This window comes from Scyliorhinus canicula, chromosome 17 (genome assembly GCF_902713615.1).
Source record: "Scyliorhinus canicula chromosome 17, sScyCan1.1, whole genome shotgun sequence".
Classification (NCBI taxonomy): domain Eukaryota; kingdom Metazoa; phylum Chordata; class Chondrichthyes; order Carcharhiniformes; family Scyliorhinidae; genus Scyliorhinus; species Scyliorhinus canicula.
Window position 1 is genome coordinate 11504019 of NC_052162.1, and position 19646 is coordinate 11523664.

General features: G+C 47.2%; 1 protein-coding gene across 9 annotated transcripts in view; it reads left to right on the top strand.

Moving 5' to 3' along the window:
• aff2 (AF4/FMR2 family, member 2) overlaps positions 1–19646 on the top strand; it is a 536338-nt gene that overhangs the window by 369360 nt on the left and 147332 nt on the right. For all 9 annotated transcript variants that reach the window (XM_038775398.1, XM_038775391.1, XM_038775394.1 and 6 more), the window contains one exon: positions 14718–14769. In XM_038775398.1, the coding sequence (XP_038631326.1) occupies positions 14718–14769 (52 nt within the window). The remainder of the gene's footprint in view (positions 1–14717; positions 14770–19646) is intronic.

A 19646-nucleotide genomic window follows, 5' to 3' on the forward strand; every position in this document is an offset into this window, starting at 1 on the left:
TGCCGAAATAAAAAAATCAAAGATGAATTACGTTTGTTAATAAACCAGTCGACTCCCATAATAAACTACCCACACCATGATACGGCTGGCGCATGCAGTCGGACAGGGGCGGGCAGGCTGTTTTTGTTAAAACTTTTTCAAGAGGGCTGAAGGAGAGGTGGTGTACTATCCTCAGGAGCGGCCATTTGCGCTTTGGGTCCAAATCTCTGGAAGGTAGTACCCATCTTTACTCAAAACACACCAACCCTTCTCCTCCATTCCATCCCCCCCTCTCCCTCCACCCTCCCCACTCTCCCCAAACTGGCTAAACCCTCCCCAGCAGTACCCTGGAATTAGCTTATTCCAGGATCCAATGGGCTTTCTTTTTAGGACTGGTTGAAGTCCCAGAAGCACCCACTAATGAAATTTGGGGCTCGAGCTGCTGACCAATCCGATTGGGCAGCTCCACAAGACGGCGATTCCTCCCTAGTAAGGGGCCAAAGTGCTGCTGTCAGATAATTTAGCCTGGTTGGCAGGCAGGAAATGAAGAGTTAGGAATGAACGGGTCTTTTTCCAATTGGCAGGCAGTGACAGGGGTACCACAGCGATCGGTGCTAGGACCCCAGCTATTCACAATATATATTAATGATTTCGGTGAGGGAACTAAATGGAATATTTCCAAGTTTGCAGATCACACAAAGCTGGGTGGGAGGGTGAGCTGTGAGGAGGATGAAGAGATGCTTCAGTGATATTTGGACAAGTTGAGTGAGTGGGCAAATTCATGGCAGATGCAATATGATGTGGATAAACGTGAGGTTATCCACTTTGGTCACAAAAAACAGGAAGGCAGATTATTATCCGAATGGCTACAGATTGAGAGAGGGAAATGTGCAAGATACCTGGATGTCCCTGTACACCAGTTGCTGAAGGTAAGCATGTAAGTACAGCAGGCAGTAAAGAAAGCAAATGGTATGTTGGCCTTCATTGCGAGAGGATTCGAGTACAGGAGCAGGGATGTCTTGCTGCAATTATACAGGGCCTTGGTGAGACCCCAACTGGAATGTTGTACACAGTTTTGGTCTCCTTTCCTGAGGAAGGATGTTCTTCCTTGAGAAGGAGTGCCGCAAAGGTTTACCAAACTGATTCCTGAGATGGTGGGACTGGTGTATGAGGAGAGATTGAGTCAGTTAGGATTATATTTGCTGGAGTTCAGAAGGATGACGGGGGTCTCATAGAAACCTAGAAAATTCCAACAGGACGAGACAGGGTAGGTAGATGCAGGAAAGATGTTCCCGATGGCGGGAAAGACGTTCCCAATGGATTGGGAGTCCAGGACCAGGGGCCGCAGTCTCAGGATACGGGGTAGAACATTTAGGACTGGGATGAAGAGAAATCTCTTCAACCAGAGAGTGGTGACCCTGTGGAATCTGCTATCACAGAAAGGTCAAAACATTGACTGCTTTCAAGAAGGAGTTAGGGATAGCACATGGAGCAGAAGGGATCAAAGGATATGGGGGGGGGGGGGGGCGAAGGTGAGATCAGGTTACTTAGTTGGATGATCAGCCATGGATATAATGAATGGCGGAGCAGGCTTGAAGGGCCGAATGGCCTCCTTCTCCTCAATACTACAGCAAATCCTCCCGCGAAAATTAGGATTACTTCTTCAGTGGGTTACAGTGCGTGGGGGATAGTTACATAACACAAGTGCTGTGCTCAGCATCAATCCCAGTCACTTACTGGCACTCCGGAAGTGATTTGCAACATATCGCACGGGACCTGCGGGGTGGGAAAGATCATCTTCCCCGTGGTCTTTGCAGGGTACGAGCTGCCCCGCTAAGGGCGGGCGATTTCTAGCAGCGTTTGTATAAAGGGGCAGCCACTAAGCCACCGACTCGAACAGGAAAGCGGTAGGAACCTGCCGGGCAGTGTAAATATAATAATAATAATCTTTATTAGTGCCACCTTTTCGGATCCATTGTGGGAGAATTCAGAACGGCCAATTAATCTAACAAGCACGTATTTCGGGGCTCGTGGGAGGAAACCGGAGCACCGGGAGGAAACCGGAGCAGACACGGGGAGTACTTGCAGACTCCGCACAGTGACCCAAGCCAGGAACAGGACTCGTGTCCCTGGTGTTGTGAAGCAACAGTGCTAACCACTGTGCTACCGTGCCTCCCATATCGTGTTGTAAATAAAACTACATTTCTTAATTTTACTTGGTGTGAACTCTCCGTGTCCCTCTTAAATGATTGACAGCTGATTGTCCAATTATCTCGATAGTAGGAAGGGCTCATCACAATGTGCACCCTCCAAAGGGCCAACATTGGACCAATCGCTTTTGTTCGTCAGCAGCAACAGATGTGATAGTCCTGACTGTTCCTCAATGGTGGCTGGGGATGGGCAGTTATTGAAATTTGGGACGAGGGTTACAGTGAGCATTCAGTGTGTTAGACGACTGTCTCCTGCTGCTGCTAACGGTTAAAATTGGCCCAGGCGCGTTAGCAAGTTTACATGGTAACATTGAGGGCGGGTGTCGGGAGCCACTTTCACACAAAGGGTAGCAGGAAGCTGGAAATCCCCCCACAAATGTTGAGCATCCTGCATGTTGAACCCCTGACGTTAAAATGGCTGATGAGCAAAAGAGAAAAACAAATATAAACTGAGGAATATTATTGGAGGAATGGCTGACGTGCATTTAAAGACTTCCCTTTGTCCGCTATTTCAGGTATGATGTTACCCTGTTTTGTCCCCATGCCCCCGGTAAATTATCTTTTCAGTTTTATCTCCAATCCTTTTTTTGGAAAGTTATCGTTTAAATTGCTTCCAGCGCCCTTTCGCCTCGTTTCTTTGTGCTTGCACGCACATCTTTATTGAATAAATACTTGCCCTCAAAAGGGTTAAAAGCTTCCTTGGTGGCCCAGCAAGATGGCAAAACAACGGGCGAGATTGTTTGTGTAAGAGGTCATTCTGAACTGTGCAGCCCCCAGTTACAAACTGCTGCGCTTCCCTCAGAGATCACGGCTTGCTCGGTTAAAATACAGAAGTCTGCAAAGTAACATATGTCGGACATATCACCCCAGTTGAGTCATTTGTCCCATTTTATTAAAGCTTCTTGCACCGTCTTTCCAAGTGCAATGTGCCTTTTGTAAACGGCCATCTAAGTCCGGAAGTTGTTAATGCACAAATCAATCAGGAATGAGGGACTTCAGTTATGCAGGAAAGCTGGGATCATCCCCCTTAAAGCTGAGATCGTTAAAGGCAGATTTAATAGCGTTTTCAAAATTATGAGAGGTTTTTGATTGAATAAATAAGGACAAAATGTTCCCGGTGACAGGCGAGTCAGTGAGCAGAGGACACAGATTTAAAATAATTGGCAAAGAGCTGGAGGGGAGATAGGAGATTCTTTTTTGCGCAGTGAGTTGCTCTGATCTGGGATGTACTGCTGAGCAGGGTGATGGGAACAGGGGCAATATCCACGTTCAAATTGGAGTAGGATATGTGCCTGAAAAAGTAGGGCTGTGGGGAAAGCAGATGAGTGGGACTCATGGGTAACTTTCTTTAAAACTGCCAACATGAGCGTGATGGGCTGAGTGGCCTTCAGCGTGCTGTAAGATTTTGCGAGAACTGAACTGTTCCTATGACATTCCCCCGTATGATATCGTAAAAGAGGCATTAGCGTTAGCACCTTCTTCAATCAACAACAATAAGCAATTACCTGAAGAGAAAAATAATTTTCAGAGTTGTGGTAAAGGCGGGAGAGTGGCACCTGTTGAGCTGCTCTAGCAGCGGGCCAGAATGAACACGATGGGCTGAATTGCCTCCTCCTGTGCTGCAATCATTCTATGATTCCATAACTGATGGAATGACGGGTGTATGAATGAATTCGTTGTTGACTAAATGCAAAAGGTGTTGTCTGGGCTGATGGAACTTGTAAGATGCCAATACAATCAAGCAATCCCAGATCTTCCCTTTTGAAAAATATTTGGATGTATTGTTATGGGCCAGGGTTTAGAGAACCCCCAAAGTGTATCATGGAGTTCACCTGACCCGCAACTTTTAATAGATTGTGGTTATGAGGAGCACAGGGGCTTACTCTGCAGGTGCGATGCAAACAGAAATCTACAGTACCTTTAAATTAAAACAATGTTTATTTATGAAACACTTTATAAACCCCCAGTAAACATCTGAACAACTATCAACACCAATATATCCCCAAAGAATACAGTACTCGATAGATAGCCCTTAATAAATTCCCAAACAACATCCGGAAGACAAAAGACTCTTTTTAACACAAAGATCAGGTTTAAATTCACCATTGAGAGCAGTCAGCACTTTGAAATCACCCCATTGATTTGGAGACAGTCTTTAGTTCGCAGAGAGAGATCCTTGTGCAGCTCCTTGCTTTTCCTGCAGCTATCCAGCTCTTAAAACAAAACTAACCACACCCTGCAGCAAACAGCCTAAAACGAAAGTAAAGCAGACAGACAGCCCAGCTCCACCCACTCTCTGACATCACTGCAGCTCTGTAATAAACACCCAGTTCTTAAAGGTACATCCACAACAGATATTTTATAAACACCCATTTCTTAAGCACCTATTTAATAAACACCCATTTCTTAAAGGTACTCTTACATTGATGTGTTGGGCAGGCTGGGTCGATGTGGACTGCATTTGACGCAGTGTAGTGAGAGACAGACTTCCAACACTTGATGAGATGCAACACGATTTTATTTAACATCGAAACTATTATACATGTTCAACTATGGGTTGACACTATCTTGTCTTGACTGGAGACCTGATGCTAGCCTGACCAGACTTACTAGCTACCACATGATGTTTGCACTGGCTAGATCACGAGCTCTGACTGTCTCAGTGGCTGGGTCCCGAGAGCAAGGGAAAACGGTGCCCTCTGGCTTTATAGTGGTTGTGTCCTGTCTGGTGATTGGCTGCTCTGTTCTGTGTGCTCACTGGCCATCCTGTGTGCCAATCACTGCCTGTCTGCACTCCATTACATACATAGATGTATATTATGACACACATGACAGAATGTTATGGGAAAAGAGCTTTAGAAGTGACAAAGTGCAGATCTGAAATGTTTCTCTGTGAGCAACTCCAAAACAGGAACCACTAATCTTTGACTTGTTCTAAAACTACCCCCCCCGGTGAACGACTTCACCAAATCCAAGCTGCTCCAATGTGTAAAAGCTAAAGAAAGAAAGACTTGCATTTGCATAGTAACCTTCATTAAATCCCAAGTGCTTGGCAGTCAATGAGCACTTTCTGAAGTGGAGTCACTGTTGGAAATGCGATGGCCAAATTGCAGATGGCAGCTTACACCAAGGAAAATGTTATAATGGCTAGATAGCATGTTCCTTTAGTGATTGTAGTTGAAAGATGTGTACAGGAGTGAACTCTCCAGCCCTTCGTTTGTCCTCTCAGGTAAATGCAAAGGATTCTGTTCTAAGAGGAGCAGAGGAGTTCTCCCCAGTGTCCTGGTCAATATTTGTTCCTCACAACACCTAAGAAAGATTATTTGATTGTTGATCTCATTGTTGTTTGTTGGGAGGTTGCTCCGCACTAATTTATTACCGCATTTCCTCCATTACCGCAGTAACTTTACATAATTGGTTGCAAACCTCTTTTGGCCGCTCCGAGATCATGAAAGCCACTATGGAAAGGCGTGTTTAATCTTTCTCTTCATCTTCAAAATACGATCACAGGATCTTTTAGACCCACCCAGACAGATCTAAAGGACGGCACCGCCGACAGTGCAGCACTGCCCCCAGAACTGCACTGGGTATGTCAGACGAACGTTTGTGTTGAAGTTGCTTCTCTGGTCTGGCGCTGCTTGGCGTAAATGGTTGATGCGATCGCAAACCTATGGAGGTCGGCAAGTTGACTCTCAGGCAACAGTGTCCAGGCTGCTGCCAGACTGGAGCTGAGAGCTGTTTGGGGTTGGCAGAATGCGACCGGAGCAATAGTAGAAGGCTCCTGGGCAAGTATAACGAGTGTGTTTGGTCGGAGCTAAATAAGTGAGGCGTCAGTAAGAGTAAAGGGATAAAAATGCGCAGTCGCTTCAAGTAGTAAATTGACTTAAATCCCAGCTGGTTGAAATTCACGAGTAATCACACATTATACTCCACAACTCTGAAGGATAATATTTATATATTAAATCAAAGGAACAGTAAATGAAAGGGCCAATGGTCCAGTGCGTTCTTTTATAGTTTGCTATAATAGGGTTTACAGGGGGTGCAATATTCTTTAAACAGGAGGGTCTTTTCAGATGAAGTTCTGGGTCTCCCTAATTGTTATAAGTTGTCATCTGGACTTCCCCGACTTTCAGACATTACATAATTTTCGCTTCATCCCTCCGAATTGTTTAATTCCTGTTCTGCTCTGGAAAATTGATAATAAAAGTTTGGGGACGCAGGTATTATTTGTCAAACAATCGGCATCTTTGGCGTCACAGTAGTACAGTGGTTAGCACTGTCACTTCACAACGCCAGGGTCCCAGGTTTGATTCCCGGCTTGGGTCACTGTCTGTCTGCACGTTCTCCCCGAGTGTGCATGGGTTTCCTCCCACAAGTCCTGAAAGACAAGCTGTTAGGTGAATTGGACATTCTGAATTCTCCCTCAGTTTACCTGAACAGGTGCCGGAGTGGGCGACTGGGGGATTTTCACAGTACATTCATTGCAGTGTTAATGTCAGCCTAATAAATATTATTATTATGTTATAGCTTTTGGATAATGCTGATTTTAAAAAAAATATTTCCAGGATATATGAGGCCACAATTCATTGCCCGACCCTACAAGGCAGCGGCACACCTACAGTATTGACTGTCTAGCAGTTTGATACAACTGAGCGGCTTGCTCGGACATTTGAGAGGACATTTAATAGCCAACTACATTGCTGTAGGTCTGGAGTCACCTGTAGGCCAGACCAGGTGAAGACAGCAGATTTACTTCCTTAGAGGGCGACAGTGATGTGTTCTTATGACAATGGTTTCATAAGAATTTCATATGACAATTAGATTTTCAGATTTTTATTGAATTCAAATTGTGCGATCTGCCGTGGTGAGATTTGGACCCTGGTCCCCAGACCTTGCCCTGGGTCTCTGGATTACTGGCCCAATAGCTTTCGGAGCGTAGCTCCTTCATCATGAAGGAACTACGTACGCTCCGTAAGCTAGTGATTCAAAACAAACCTGTCGGACTATAACCTGGTCTTGTAAAACTTCTTATAGTGCCCACCCCAGTCCAACGCCGGCATCTCCACATCATAATTCCTTGGCTAACAGAAAGAGGCAGATCTCTTGCTTCAGGGAGTTGGGGTTGGGTGGGGGGAGGGGGGGGGGGGGGGGGGGGGGGGTGGGGGGGGGGGGGGGTTGGGGGGGCCCGATGGACAGAGTGGCATCTGTTGGCCAAGGAATAATAAGACATACACCAGTTTCCTCGACTTGTGGCATAGAACCGTAGAACCCCTGCAGTGTTGAAGGAGGCCATTCGACCTATCGAGACTGCACCGACCCTCTGAAAGAGCACCCTACCTAGGCCCACTCCACTGGCTATCACGGCCAATCCACCTAACCTGCACATATTTGGGCTGTGGGAGGAAACCGGAGCACCCGGAGGAAACCCATGCAGACACGGGGAGAACGTGCAGACTCTGCACAGTCACCCGAGGCCGGAATTGAATCCGGGTCCCTGCCGCTAGGAGGCAGCAGAGCTAACCACTGTGCCGCCGTGCTGTCCTTTTAAAAAAATAAATCCGGCATCCCAGCTGTAATATTGCGAAAGGCATGATATCGATTCTCCATCAGAGCTCCTGCCAAGCTTGGCTCTGGGCTGAGAGAGGAGCTTCAGAAAATCTAATGCAACTTGATTTTTTTACCCATCTGTTTTGCTATGGACCTTTGACCAGTCACGTTGAGAATTGATTTCATCCCAAAAGTGCAGAAAAACCACACATTTCATAAGATGAACAAGAGGGCGGTTGAAAGCATTCCCAGTTCTCTGGTGTTCTCATTACAAAGGCCAAGGAATAATAAGATATACATCAGTTTGTATTGGAAAAAGGCATTGCGAGTATCTGTAACTAGAGTTCTGTCAAAATCATTTAAACATCTTGGCTGTGTTTACTCTCCCTACATTTAGAGATTTTCATCATGAGCGCCCACCACGCCCTCAGTCCCGTTGTCCAAATCTCTTGTCAGTCAAGTGAGCTGGACACTCAAAGAATGGATTGATAAGATAAGATAATCGCTTATTGTCACAAGTAGGCTTCAATGAAGTTACTGTGAAAAGCCCCTAGTCGCCACATTCCGGCGCCTGTTCGGGGAGGCTGGTACGGGAATTGAACCGTGCTGCTGACCTGCCTTGGTCTGCTTTCAAAGCCAGCGATTTAGCCCTGTGCTAAACAAACCAGATTGTGCTGATTCCTGACCCATGAATAAGCATATCTCCTCTGAATGGTGGCAACCCACACTGCCCCAGCTGGCATAGGGAATCTACCTTCTGGGAGAGTGACCCGCAAAGCATTGTACCACAGGATGTTGGCATACGGTACCCATCTGGCTGCCAAGGCCTACTTTTAATATTATTTGTCAAAGATTTGTAAGTGGAGTACTTCCACAAATGCCAGACAACATAATACCAGCTCTCTCAAACAGCCGCAACATAGTAAACACTTACAAATGTCTCCATATCTATTGACAAGAGCATTTCAAAAGGGAATTGGTATGTATTTGAAGAGGAAGAACATAAAAGGACATCCCAAAGCGCTTTATAGCCAGTGAAGCACTTTTGAAATATAGTCACTGCTGCACTGTAAGAAACACAGCCGCTGATTTCGACTCAACGAGATTCCATAAACAGCAGTGTTATAATAGCCAGGACATCTATTTCAGTGATGTTGCATTGAGGGATAAATATTGGCCAGGTCACCAGGAACAACTCCCCCCTCTTCTCCCAAATAAGGCCAGGGGATCTTTGAGGGCCACCTGGGAGGGCAAGGTTAATGTTTAATCTGATAGACAACGACCAAAATTCTCCGGTCGTTTCGATTCCATTTTCTCGGCAGGAGAGCACCCTGGCCAGAAGTGTTTGCGGCGGCGTGGGGGTGGTTACAAATGGGAAAAACCCGCTGACAGTCAGCGGGCAGATACAATCCCGCCGCCAACGAACGGCGTGCGGTCGAGACAGGGGTGGCTGGCGCACCGGAGAATCCCGCCCAGCATCTTTGACGGCGCGGCAGTCCCTCAGGGGCAGCACTGTGATTGCCAGCAACAGACACCCGCATTTATATAGCGTCTTTAGTACAGTAAGTCGTTCCGAGATACATCAAAGGAGTCTCACCGCTGAGCCTCACAATTGGACATCAGGAGGCACCAAAGTGAAAGAAAAAAGCCTGGTCCAAGAGGTAGTTCTTGAGGGGTTTCTGAAAGGAGAGTGAGGCAGAGGAATGGGAAGGTTTACAGAGGGAATTAAATAATTAAAATCGGGAATGCTCGAGTGCCTAACTTCGGAGGAACCCAAAGGGGGGGGGGGGGGGGGGGGCTGGTGTCGAAATTAAAATTTCACTCTGAAACAGGTCGCAGTCGCAGAGGAGGTTTGATCCCCACCGCCCCTCCATCCCCAAAGCCGGCACTGGGAGTTGTAAATATTTTCATTGAAATATGCTACCGGTGAGCTACCGGTGGTGGGTGGGGGCCTGGTTGATTCTGGGTGGAGCAGGTAAATGAGCTCATCTGAGCCATCCTACAGTCAGAGCCCAGAGCCAGGGTGCTGGCAGGGTGTGGTGGAGGCAGTGTGTGGGGCCGGGGAGGGGTGGGGGGGGGGGGGGGGGGGGGGGGGGGGTGTGCAGTGTGCGGATGGGGAGGTGGGGGTATCACTGGGCTGGCTGGGGGACGGCGCTGCACAGGCCAAAAATAGCCGCATGCTAAAATTAAAGCTAAAATAATTTCCTGGGCCCTCAGCCGAGGTGGTTCCAGTGCTCACTGTAAGGGCTGCTGCTTAAGCAGCTTGACGTCTGATATAATGAAACCACAGCTTCGATCATTGGTAACTGCTTGGTTTATGCCGGCAGGCTTCTCACCCGTTCACAGGCCCTGCTGAAAATGAGATCCGGTGGGGTCTTGAGCCTCGACAGGCAAGGCCGAGATGACCCCCATTTGGAGCTGTCAGCCTCCTTGCCTTACGGATGAGAAGCAGACAGTCTGGGCTGGAACGTCTCCTCCTGATTTCCAGCATTCTGTAAAAATAAACCCTTGGCTCAGACGTTCTGTCCAGTTCTTTCGATCATTTCAACAAAAAAAAAATCGCCTGTTTATTTGAACAGAAGAAAAATAATACAGTTTATGACATCTGAGTAGTAAATTGCTGTAACAATATCTGGACTTTTTTTGCACATTGTTGTCACATTGCCCTCGTATGGGAATTAATACAAAGCAGGAATTGTACAAAAACCAGGTGCGTGACACCCTACTGACAGACCGTCAAGTTTAGCAGTCCCATGTGAGCGAAGCTTTGCTTTAATAAGGAGCAATCAAGTGCTGGACTTTGGGTTCATTTAACATCTCATTTTTGAAAAGGGCGAACAGTCTGCATATACTCGTGTAACGTCTTTTTGCTAAGTGGACCACAGAGGCTTTTTGTTCTCTCTCTCGGCTGTTACTTTGAGCGCACTTTTAACTTGAGAAGACCTTCGGAGGAGACCCTTCCACGCCTGGGCCACGCTGGCCTCTTGCACATTCCCCCACTGGTAAATCACAGGGGCTGAGTGAAGTGGGAGAGGAGCCATTGTGAAGCTGTCAGGCTGAGGCAAGTTAAATGGGCTGAAGTGATAGCTCATGTTAACACTCGACAGTCATTGCCAGGCAAACAAAGAGCCAGTGGAGGACAGTTAAAAGGCAATTTTGCTCTGATGGGTGGTCGATTTTAAAAACACAGGAACGAGAAATAAAGGGGATGGACAGTCCTGCCACCCGCGGTCGAGCGTACAGAATCTGGGCCCTTTTTAAATTGACAGGGCTTCTTTGAGCGTGACCTGAACAAACGGAGAGAATAGAATCATTTCTCTCAGTGAATACAATGGAACTAGGTGTCCCTGGGAAGTCGCATTTTACCACACAATGTTAACATTGGCGGGCCTAAAGAGTGCAGCCTCCTTCTCTTTGCCTTTCCAACTGTCACTAATATCCTCCACCCACCCTTCCTCCTTTTCATCTCACAGCAGGCATGCATAATACACAGCAGGGAGGGGGTAACCATGCATAAATGCTGACACAGCAGAGAGCAGCACAGGTGGGATATTCAAGGGGGTTCCCCCTAATGGGACAGCCATTACATTAATGCGCTGAGACTCCCCATCAATTTCCAGCTCCTAATTCAAGATTGTCGGTCGACGGCAGAGATCAGGAGCGGAAAGATGTTGGGGAGAAAGAAGCATGTTTTCTGTCCTGAGATCTTCAACAGTAAGAGATTCCAGTTTTGGCAACGTTGCTTCAGCGGATAATTCCTTCTCAGTCCCTCCACGTTTAGCGACACTTTATTTTTTTGGCGTTTCGTCCTGTGCGGGAAATAATAATAAGAAATAGGAGGCAACAAATTAAATGCTCCAGCCGATTGTGAGGTGGCATCTAAATAACTACGGGATTACCTTAGCTGTTTTAAACTGTAATTACACTAATTGCTTTTGGCGCCCGTAAGAATCCATCGCAGGCAGGTTGCTTCAGTGACAAGGTGGAGCTACTGGGATTCTTGGCCAGAGTTGCACTGACATAGGGGGCCAGAGAGAAATGGTTCCAAGCCTTCAATCCTCCTTCCCCTCAGTCACAGCAAAGGGCAGCGCTTATCCGGCCTGTTCCTCACAGGATGAAAGCACACAGCTAGGCTGCGATCTGAAGTGACTGCAGTTCAGCTAATTGTTTTTCTTTGCGACCGTAATCTCCTGTTAATTGTTTCGTAATGAGTGGCACTTCAACCTCAATCTTACCTTGTGTAATTGAATTAGAAATCCCCCCTCTTTAATCCAATCCTTCCTCCTGCTGTGTAAAGCCTGCACTAACACTTGATTAGTTTACAAACAAGTTCATGCTTCTGCGCCTCCCGCTTTATTTGCTGGCGTTTCATTCGTGAATTTGGTTTTCTGTGGCGGGTTTTTCTTTTGCTTCTTCTTCTTCTTCTTGTTTGAAATGGCAAGCAACTCGTGCGCCTGAAAGCAGCAACAGGGCGAGATAAAGTGGCCTCGGTGGAATGCGGTTGGTTAGATTTGTGTTACCGTCGTGCATCGTCACACTGCACTGAACACTGGAAAGGGGGACATCTGAGAATGTCCCCAAGTGCTTTCCTGCTACTGGAGTGCTTTCGAAATGTAGGAAATGAGGCTGCCAATGTGTGTACAGCAAGCTCCTATTCACAGCAGTGTGGTAAATGGCGGATAATCTGTTTTGGTGATGTTGATTGAGCGGTACACATTAGGTCAGACACTGACCACAACGTCGTTCCTCGTCTTTGGAACCCTTTTACATCCACTTGAGAATGTTGCCTGGGCCTTGGTTGAACACCCCAGCTGAAATTCAGTATCTCCAACACTGCAGCACTGTCACAGTTCAGCACTGGGATTACTGAACGGGATTTTCATGCTGAAGTCTCTGATACCTCAGTGAGATTCAAACCTATGACCGTCAGACTCAGCGATAAGGAGCGAGATTCTCTGATCCGGAGGCTAAGTGTTGACGCTGTCGTAAATGACGTCGCGTTTCTTGACGGCGTCAACATGGCCTCAGGAGCAGCAATTCTGACCCCTACAGGGGGCTAGCATGGCACTGGAGCGACCCACGCCGCTCCTGCTGCCGATCCCAGTGTCAGATGGGCGCCGTTGGTCTGCGCATGCGCAGTGGGACCGGCGCCATTGCGCGCATGTGCAGTGGCTCCCTTCTCCACGCCGGCCCCGGTTTCCCTGTTCCAAGTTGTCCTTTGACATGCTGAGTATCCGTGTTCTGCTATCAACACATTCTGATCCCTTAATGTCCGCTATCACCGCCCTTCTTAGCCTTGATCACCATCATTTACATTCCCTTTGTCTTTCTGTCCATAACTTCTTTGTTAATCTCTCCTGAGCCTCCACCCATCGCTGACCCTCTATCCAGCCCACTGCTCCACACCCCGCCACTGCCCCCCCCCCTCCCCCCCCCCCCCCCCTCCGTCGCCCCTCCCCCGCAGCAGTGTAAACCTCCTCCTAGTTCCAGTTCTCTCCAGCTCTGGTGTAGAGGTATCCAAACTCAAAATGTTAGCTCTGTTCTCTCTACCAATGCTGTCAGGCCTGGTGAAATTGTCCAGCATTTGCTGTTTTTGCTTCTGACTCCAACACCCGCAGTATAGCTATAATACTTTCTTGAACTCCTGCAGTCCAAGTTCATAAGTTCATAAGATATATGAGCAGAATTAGGCCATTCGGCCCATTGAGTCTGCTCTGCCATTCTATCATGACAGATATGTTACTCATCTGCTACCTACAATGCTACAGACCAAGAGCTAGATTGTGAAATTAGCCAGAGCATCTCCTCCCTAGAATGCATGACCGAGGAGTGGGAGTCGGCAATTCAGCCTCCCGCGGCTAAACACCCTCAATGTGATCATGGCTGATCCCATCCTGGCCTCAACTCCACCATCCTGCCTGTTCTCCATAACCCTTCAAACCCATTACCAATTAAAAATCTGTCTAACTCCTCCATAAATTTACTCCACCGCACTCTGGGGTAGCGAATTCCAAAGATTCACAACCCTTTGGGAAAAGTAGTTTCTCCTCAACTCTGTTTTAAATTTGCTACCTCTTATTCAAAGATTATGAACTCTTGTTTTAGAATGCCCCACAAGAGGAAGCATCTGCTCCACGTTTACTTTATCCATACCTTTTAGCATCTTGTCTACCTCGATTTGATCTCCCCTCATTGTCCTATGTTCTATGAGGAAGGGGGGTGTTCCCAGGATTTTGATCCAGCGACAGTGAAGGAACGGCGAGATAGTTCCGCGTCAGGTGTGTGACTTGCAGTAGAACTTGCAGGTAGTGGTATCCAATGCGTCTGCTGCCCTTGCTCTTCTAGGTGGTAGAGGTCACAAGTTTGGAAGGTGCTGCAGTGAATCTTGTCAATGCTGCCACTGTGTACCGACAGGAGAGAGATTGAATTTTGAGGTGCGGACGAGGTGTCGATCAAGTGATCAGCGTAGGATCCATTTCTAGTGCAGAAAGTCATGATGGGCCGATATGCTTTGAGTTGATTGAACCATGCTTGGGCTCCTACAGGTCACACTGAATGCAGTAACTCTACACAATTGATCAGGAATAGATGAGTTGTCTTCCTCGATATATTTGGGGCACAGTGACATATGGTTTTCAGACCTCATCTGTGGTAACCAGAGGGGACAGGTTTGAGGTAATTGGTAAGATAATTGGCAAAAGAACCGGAGGCAAGATGAGTTTTTTTTTAAACACAGTGTGTGTTTAGCATCTGAATGTACTGCCCGAACGTGTGAATTCAATAGTAATTTTCAAAGGGAAATCAAATAAATACGTTAGGAGGAAGAATCTGCAGCGCTATGGGAAAAGGGCAAGAGAGTGGGACTAATTGGAAATCTCTTTCAAAGCTCTGGCACAGGTAGGATGAACTAATTGGTCCCCATCTGTAGTTTCAGCGACAATTTTAATACATGATTGTTTATCATTATTTTTTTTCTTGCAGGATGCTGGAGGATGACTTGAAGCTCAGCAGTGATGAGGATGACAGTGAACAGGTAAGCACAACAACAACCTGCATTGACATGGCGCCTTTAATGAAGTAAAATTCCCCGATGGGCTTCACAGGAATATCATTGGCACAGAGATTTGCCAGCAGGTCACGTAACGGAGAGAAGTAGGACAGCGAAGCCAAACCTACTCAAAGAGGTAGGTTTTAAGGTGTCTAAAAAGAGGAGAGAAAGAGAGAGAGCTAGAGAGGTGGGGAGGTTTAGGGAGGGAATTCCAGAGGTCCCACAGAAATAGAGGCCGGTTTAGCACACTGGCCTAAATCGCTGGCTTTTAAAGCAGACCAAGGCAGGCCAGCAGCACGGTTCAATTCCCGTACCAGCCGCCCCGAAAAGGCGCCGGAATGTGGTGACTTGGGGCTTTTCACAGTAACTTCATTGAAGCCTACTCGTGACAACAAGCGATTTTAATTTCAAACGAAAGTATGGCTGCCATCGTTGCAGCGATTAAAATCGGGGGTGCTCACGCGGACAAAGTAGAAAGAGCGAAGGGGTCTCAAAGGCTTGTAGCACTGGAGGAGGTCACGGAGAACTCTTATACCTGTCTATGTCAAATGTTCTTTATTATTCTTCACAAGCATTCCCTGAAGGAGGTGATCCTTGAATTCAAAGTGGAAACCCATGACTTGATATTGAACCATAGACAAGAACTGTTGCTTTATTGACTTGCATTTTGATCTGGAACATATTCCATTGGTTTAAAGGCGGTATCCTAGATATGACCACTGCCAACAGCTGCACTTACTCCGTGTTTCAAACCAGGACACTGAAAGACTCAAGTGATTTATGAACTCAGCGACAGTGATGGACAAGATAATAACCCCTGCCCCATTCGGAATGTCCCATACAAATTGTGTTGATTGTGCATTGTAATATACATGTCCCCTACCCCAACCAAAACCACGTGATCCCTGGGAAAGAAAAGAAAGACTCGTGTTTACATTGTAGCATATATCACAACCAGCCAATATCTCAAAGAGCTTTCCAACCAATGAAGTACTTTTGATGTGTAGTCACTGTTGTAATGTGGGAAAGGGGAGGTGGAAAATGGCTTAATTTTGGGGAGAGGAATACGTGGGCAACTCCTTTCTTACCCCTCTACCCCCCCCCCCCCCCCCCCCGCCCCCCCACACACACCTTAAGCCATCAAATGTAGCCCCCCCCCGAGGAAATTCTCGACATGATAATTCCGTTCAGAACCTACATTTCATACAAAGTGCACCCCAGCTCAAATCTCAAGCTTTGAGCAATTCTGAGAATCAGCGTCCACCACATGTGATGCCGGTCTGTGCATTATTCCCTCGGAAAAGTACCACCTCCCAACATCCAATCTGGATCAGCCCGAGTACGATTTAAAATTAAGGCCTTACCTAACCTATTCACCCCGAATGAACAACAAAGAACAAAGAAAATTACAGCACAGGAACAGGCCCTTCGGCCCTCTCAGCCTGCGCCGATCCAGATCCTTTATCTAAACCTGTCTCCTATTTTCCAAGGTCTACTTCCCCCTGTTCCCCGACCGTTCATATATCTGTCTAGATGCATCTTAAATGATGCTATCGTGCCTGCCTCTACCACCTCCGCTGGCAAAGCATTCCAGGCACCCACCACCCTCTGCGTAAAAAACTTTCCACGCACATCTCCCTTAAACTTTCCCCCTCTCACCTTGAAATCGTGACCCCTTGTAATTAATTGACACCTCCAATCTTGGAAAAACCTTGTTGCTATCCACCCTGTCCATACCTCTCATAATTTTGTAGACCTCAATTAGGTCCCCCCTCAACCTCCGTCTTTCCAACGAAAACAATCCTAATCTACTCAACCTTTCTTCATAGCTAGCACCCTCCATACCAGGCAACATCCTGGTGAACCTCCTCTGCACCCTCTCTAAAGCATCCACATCCTTCTGGTAATGTGGCGACCAGAACTGCACGCAGTATTCCAAATGTGGCCTAACCAAAGTCCTATACAACTGTAACATGACCTGCTGACTCTTGTACTCAATACCCCGTCCGATGAAGGCAAGCATGCTGTATGCCTTCTTGACCACTCTATAGACCTGCATTGCCACCTTCAGGGTACAATGAACCTGAACTCCCAGATCTTTCTGTACATCAATTTTCCCCAGGACTCTTCCATTGACCATATAGTCCGCTCTTGAATTTGATCTTCCAAAATACATCACCTCGCATTTGCCTGGATTGAACTCCATCTGCCATTTCTCTGCCCAACTCTCCAATCTATCTATATTTTGCTGTATTCTCTGACAGTCCTCCTCGCTATCTGCAAGTCCACCAACCTTAGTATCATCTGCAAACTTGCTAATCAGACCACTTATACCTTCCTCCAGGTCATTTATGTATACCACAAACAACAGTGGTCCGAGCACGGATCTCTGTGGAACACCACTAGTCACCCTTCTCCATTTTGAGACACTCCCTTCCACTACTACTCTCTGTCTCCTGTTGCCCAGCCAGTTCTTTATCCATCTAGCATATATTGGGTTGTAAGTGTGAAACGGAGAGGAACAGTTCTCCAGGTATGTCCCGATCTCCTGGCTTTCTGTGATTTTTGGTGATGGTTCCTAGCTTTACACAATTTTCCATTTTCAATTAGCGGTTGTTAAATTCTACAAAAACAAAGGCACTTAACCTTCCTTGATAGAAAATGAGAGGAAATGTCACCCGGTGACTTAATTATGTATAATTAAGAAGAGTGAAATGCAGATGGTATAGCTTGCGACCTATAGGCAAGCTGTAAAGCGAGGCAATATTGCACATGACATTTACAATGGCAACAGGAACCCTACGAAAGGCACATTACTCTTTTCTTTACTTGCGACTTAGTGACAAGCCTCAAATGCTAGGAAATCAAAGGGTAGGCCTGGGATCAATTTCCATTTATTCCATAGACGCAGTTATTGCTGCTCACTACTTTGGAACGGTTGTTTGAGCACAAGGCTTTGTCCAGTGACCTTAATACAAACGAACACAGAAACATGAGACTGTGCTCAACACAACTGCCTTATCTTGATTGCGTCCAATAAATATCAATCGAACACATATTTGAGGGTTGCACATCTTTCACTTGGTGAGCCGCAGGAACTTTAGGATTTTGCAAAGAGATACCATTCCTAAGGTACGTTGGAGGTAACTGACAGCTTCACAGATCTGAGAGGAGATAAATTGATTTAATTACAGTCAGCATCTGTTCTTACAATTTACTGCAATTCACAACGAGCTTGCTGGCTTCCTCTAACTTTAATGAATTTGGCAACTGCATGAAACCTTTAAGCATTCCCTTTTCTCAATGTATATGTGCCATGTCATTAGCCGAACAGAATAAAGCTGTGGGCACAGAACGCCAGTGTATGGACACGATGGAAGTGGCATCCTTAACTAATCTCCTAACTGGAAATTGATTGGACTTGACATCAACATAAAATTCACAGAGGAGAATTATTCACCATTTAATGACCAGTGTTGGGCACGATTTAACGAAGAAAAGAAAACAGCTTGGAACATCGGCAGTCACTCCACTGTGGTAATAAACACTGTTATTTCTGTGGCCTTGGCGATGAACACCCCATTGAAGCCACAATTTCCTGCACTGAAGATCTCCGTTCAGGCATGGCACCCTGATTTCTCGACCCCCTGACGGGATTCTACCCCCCCCCCCCCCCCTCTCAAACACCCCAACTCATATGGGCAGGGGACCCCCAGACCCGATCACCAGCAACTTGGCACTGCCAGCCTAGCACCCTTGCAGTGCCATTCTGGCATCCAGATGGTACTGCCATGGTGCCCAGCTGGCACTGCCAGGCTTCCCAGGTGGCATCAGCAGTGCAGGGTATCACCCTGCCCAGAGGCCAACCACCCGGGGGCCTCCGATCTCCAAGTGCTATTCCACCTGGTCCCTGTTTGTGGAGATCGGTGCTTAACCCGCTTTGGTGAGGGGATTCGCTCCCGAGAGCCGATTCGATCTGGCGCAGGCTTAGTTAAGTGAACAGCTAAGCACACTGAACTGTGCAACCTGGATCCCACCCATTGTGGGCAGGATCTCGTTAGATCTCCTGGGGCGTAACAACTGCCAAGAATCCTGGAAGGAAGAATCCACCCGCGCGGGATTTAACGGCCAGATCCCGTCCCCATTCCGGCAAGATGGAGCAGCTAAATGGCGGGCATTATCTTCGCCAGTGTGCGTGAAGTTTATATTTGAGGACTTAAGAGTTTGAGATGAAACAGACAGAAAATAAAGATGTAAATATTGTGGAGCCTGACTTCTGTTAATCTGAAACCCCAATTGTCTCTGATTACTTTGATTCAATGACACAGATACTGATTGGAGCGGCGTGTTTCACAGATTATATTCTGACATAAATTTTAGAAAGAAGCTCTGACCATCCTTCTGACAACCATGGGCAATATTTCAACTGGATGCCCAGGGTGGGGGGTTATCTGTGTCCCATGTGTCTGATGGTGATAAAAAGGACTTGCATTTCTGAAGCATCTTTCATAACCCTAGGAGCCCCGCCCTCCCCACCCCATACCCACCCTGGGCAAAGGGCTATACAGCAAATGAGCACTTTTGAAGTGTATCCCCTGCTGTAATGTGGCAGCCAGTGTGTGCACAGCACGATCCCACAAAACCCCAACATGACCATGAACAGGGGTGGGATTCTCCGACCCCCCTCGGGGAGTCGGAGAATTGCCCGGGGTTCGGCGCCAATCCCACCCCCACCGTGTCCCGAATTCTCCGCCCCCCAGAGATTCGGCGGGGGCGGGAATCGTGCCACGCCGGTCGTCGGGTCCCCCGTGGCGATTCTCCGGCCCGCGGTGGGCCTAAGTCCCGCCGCTGACAAGCCTCTC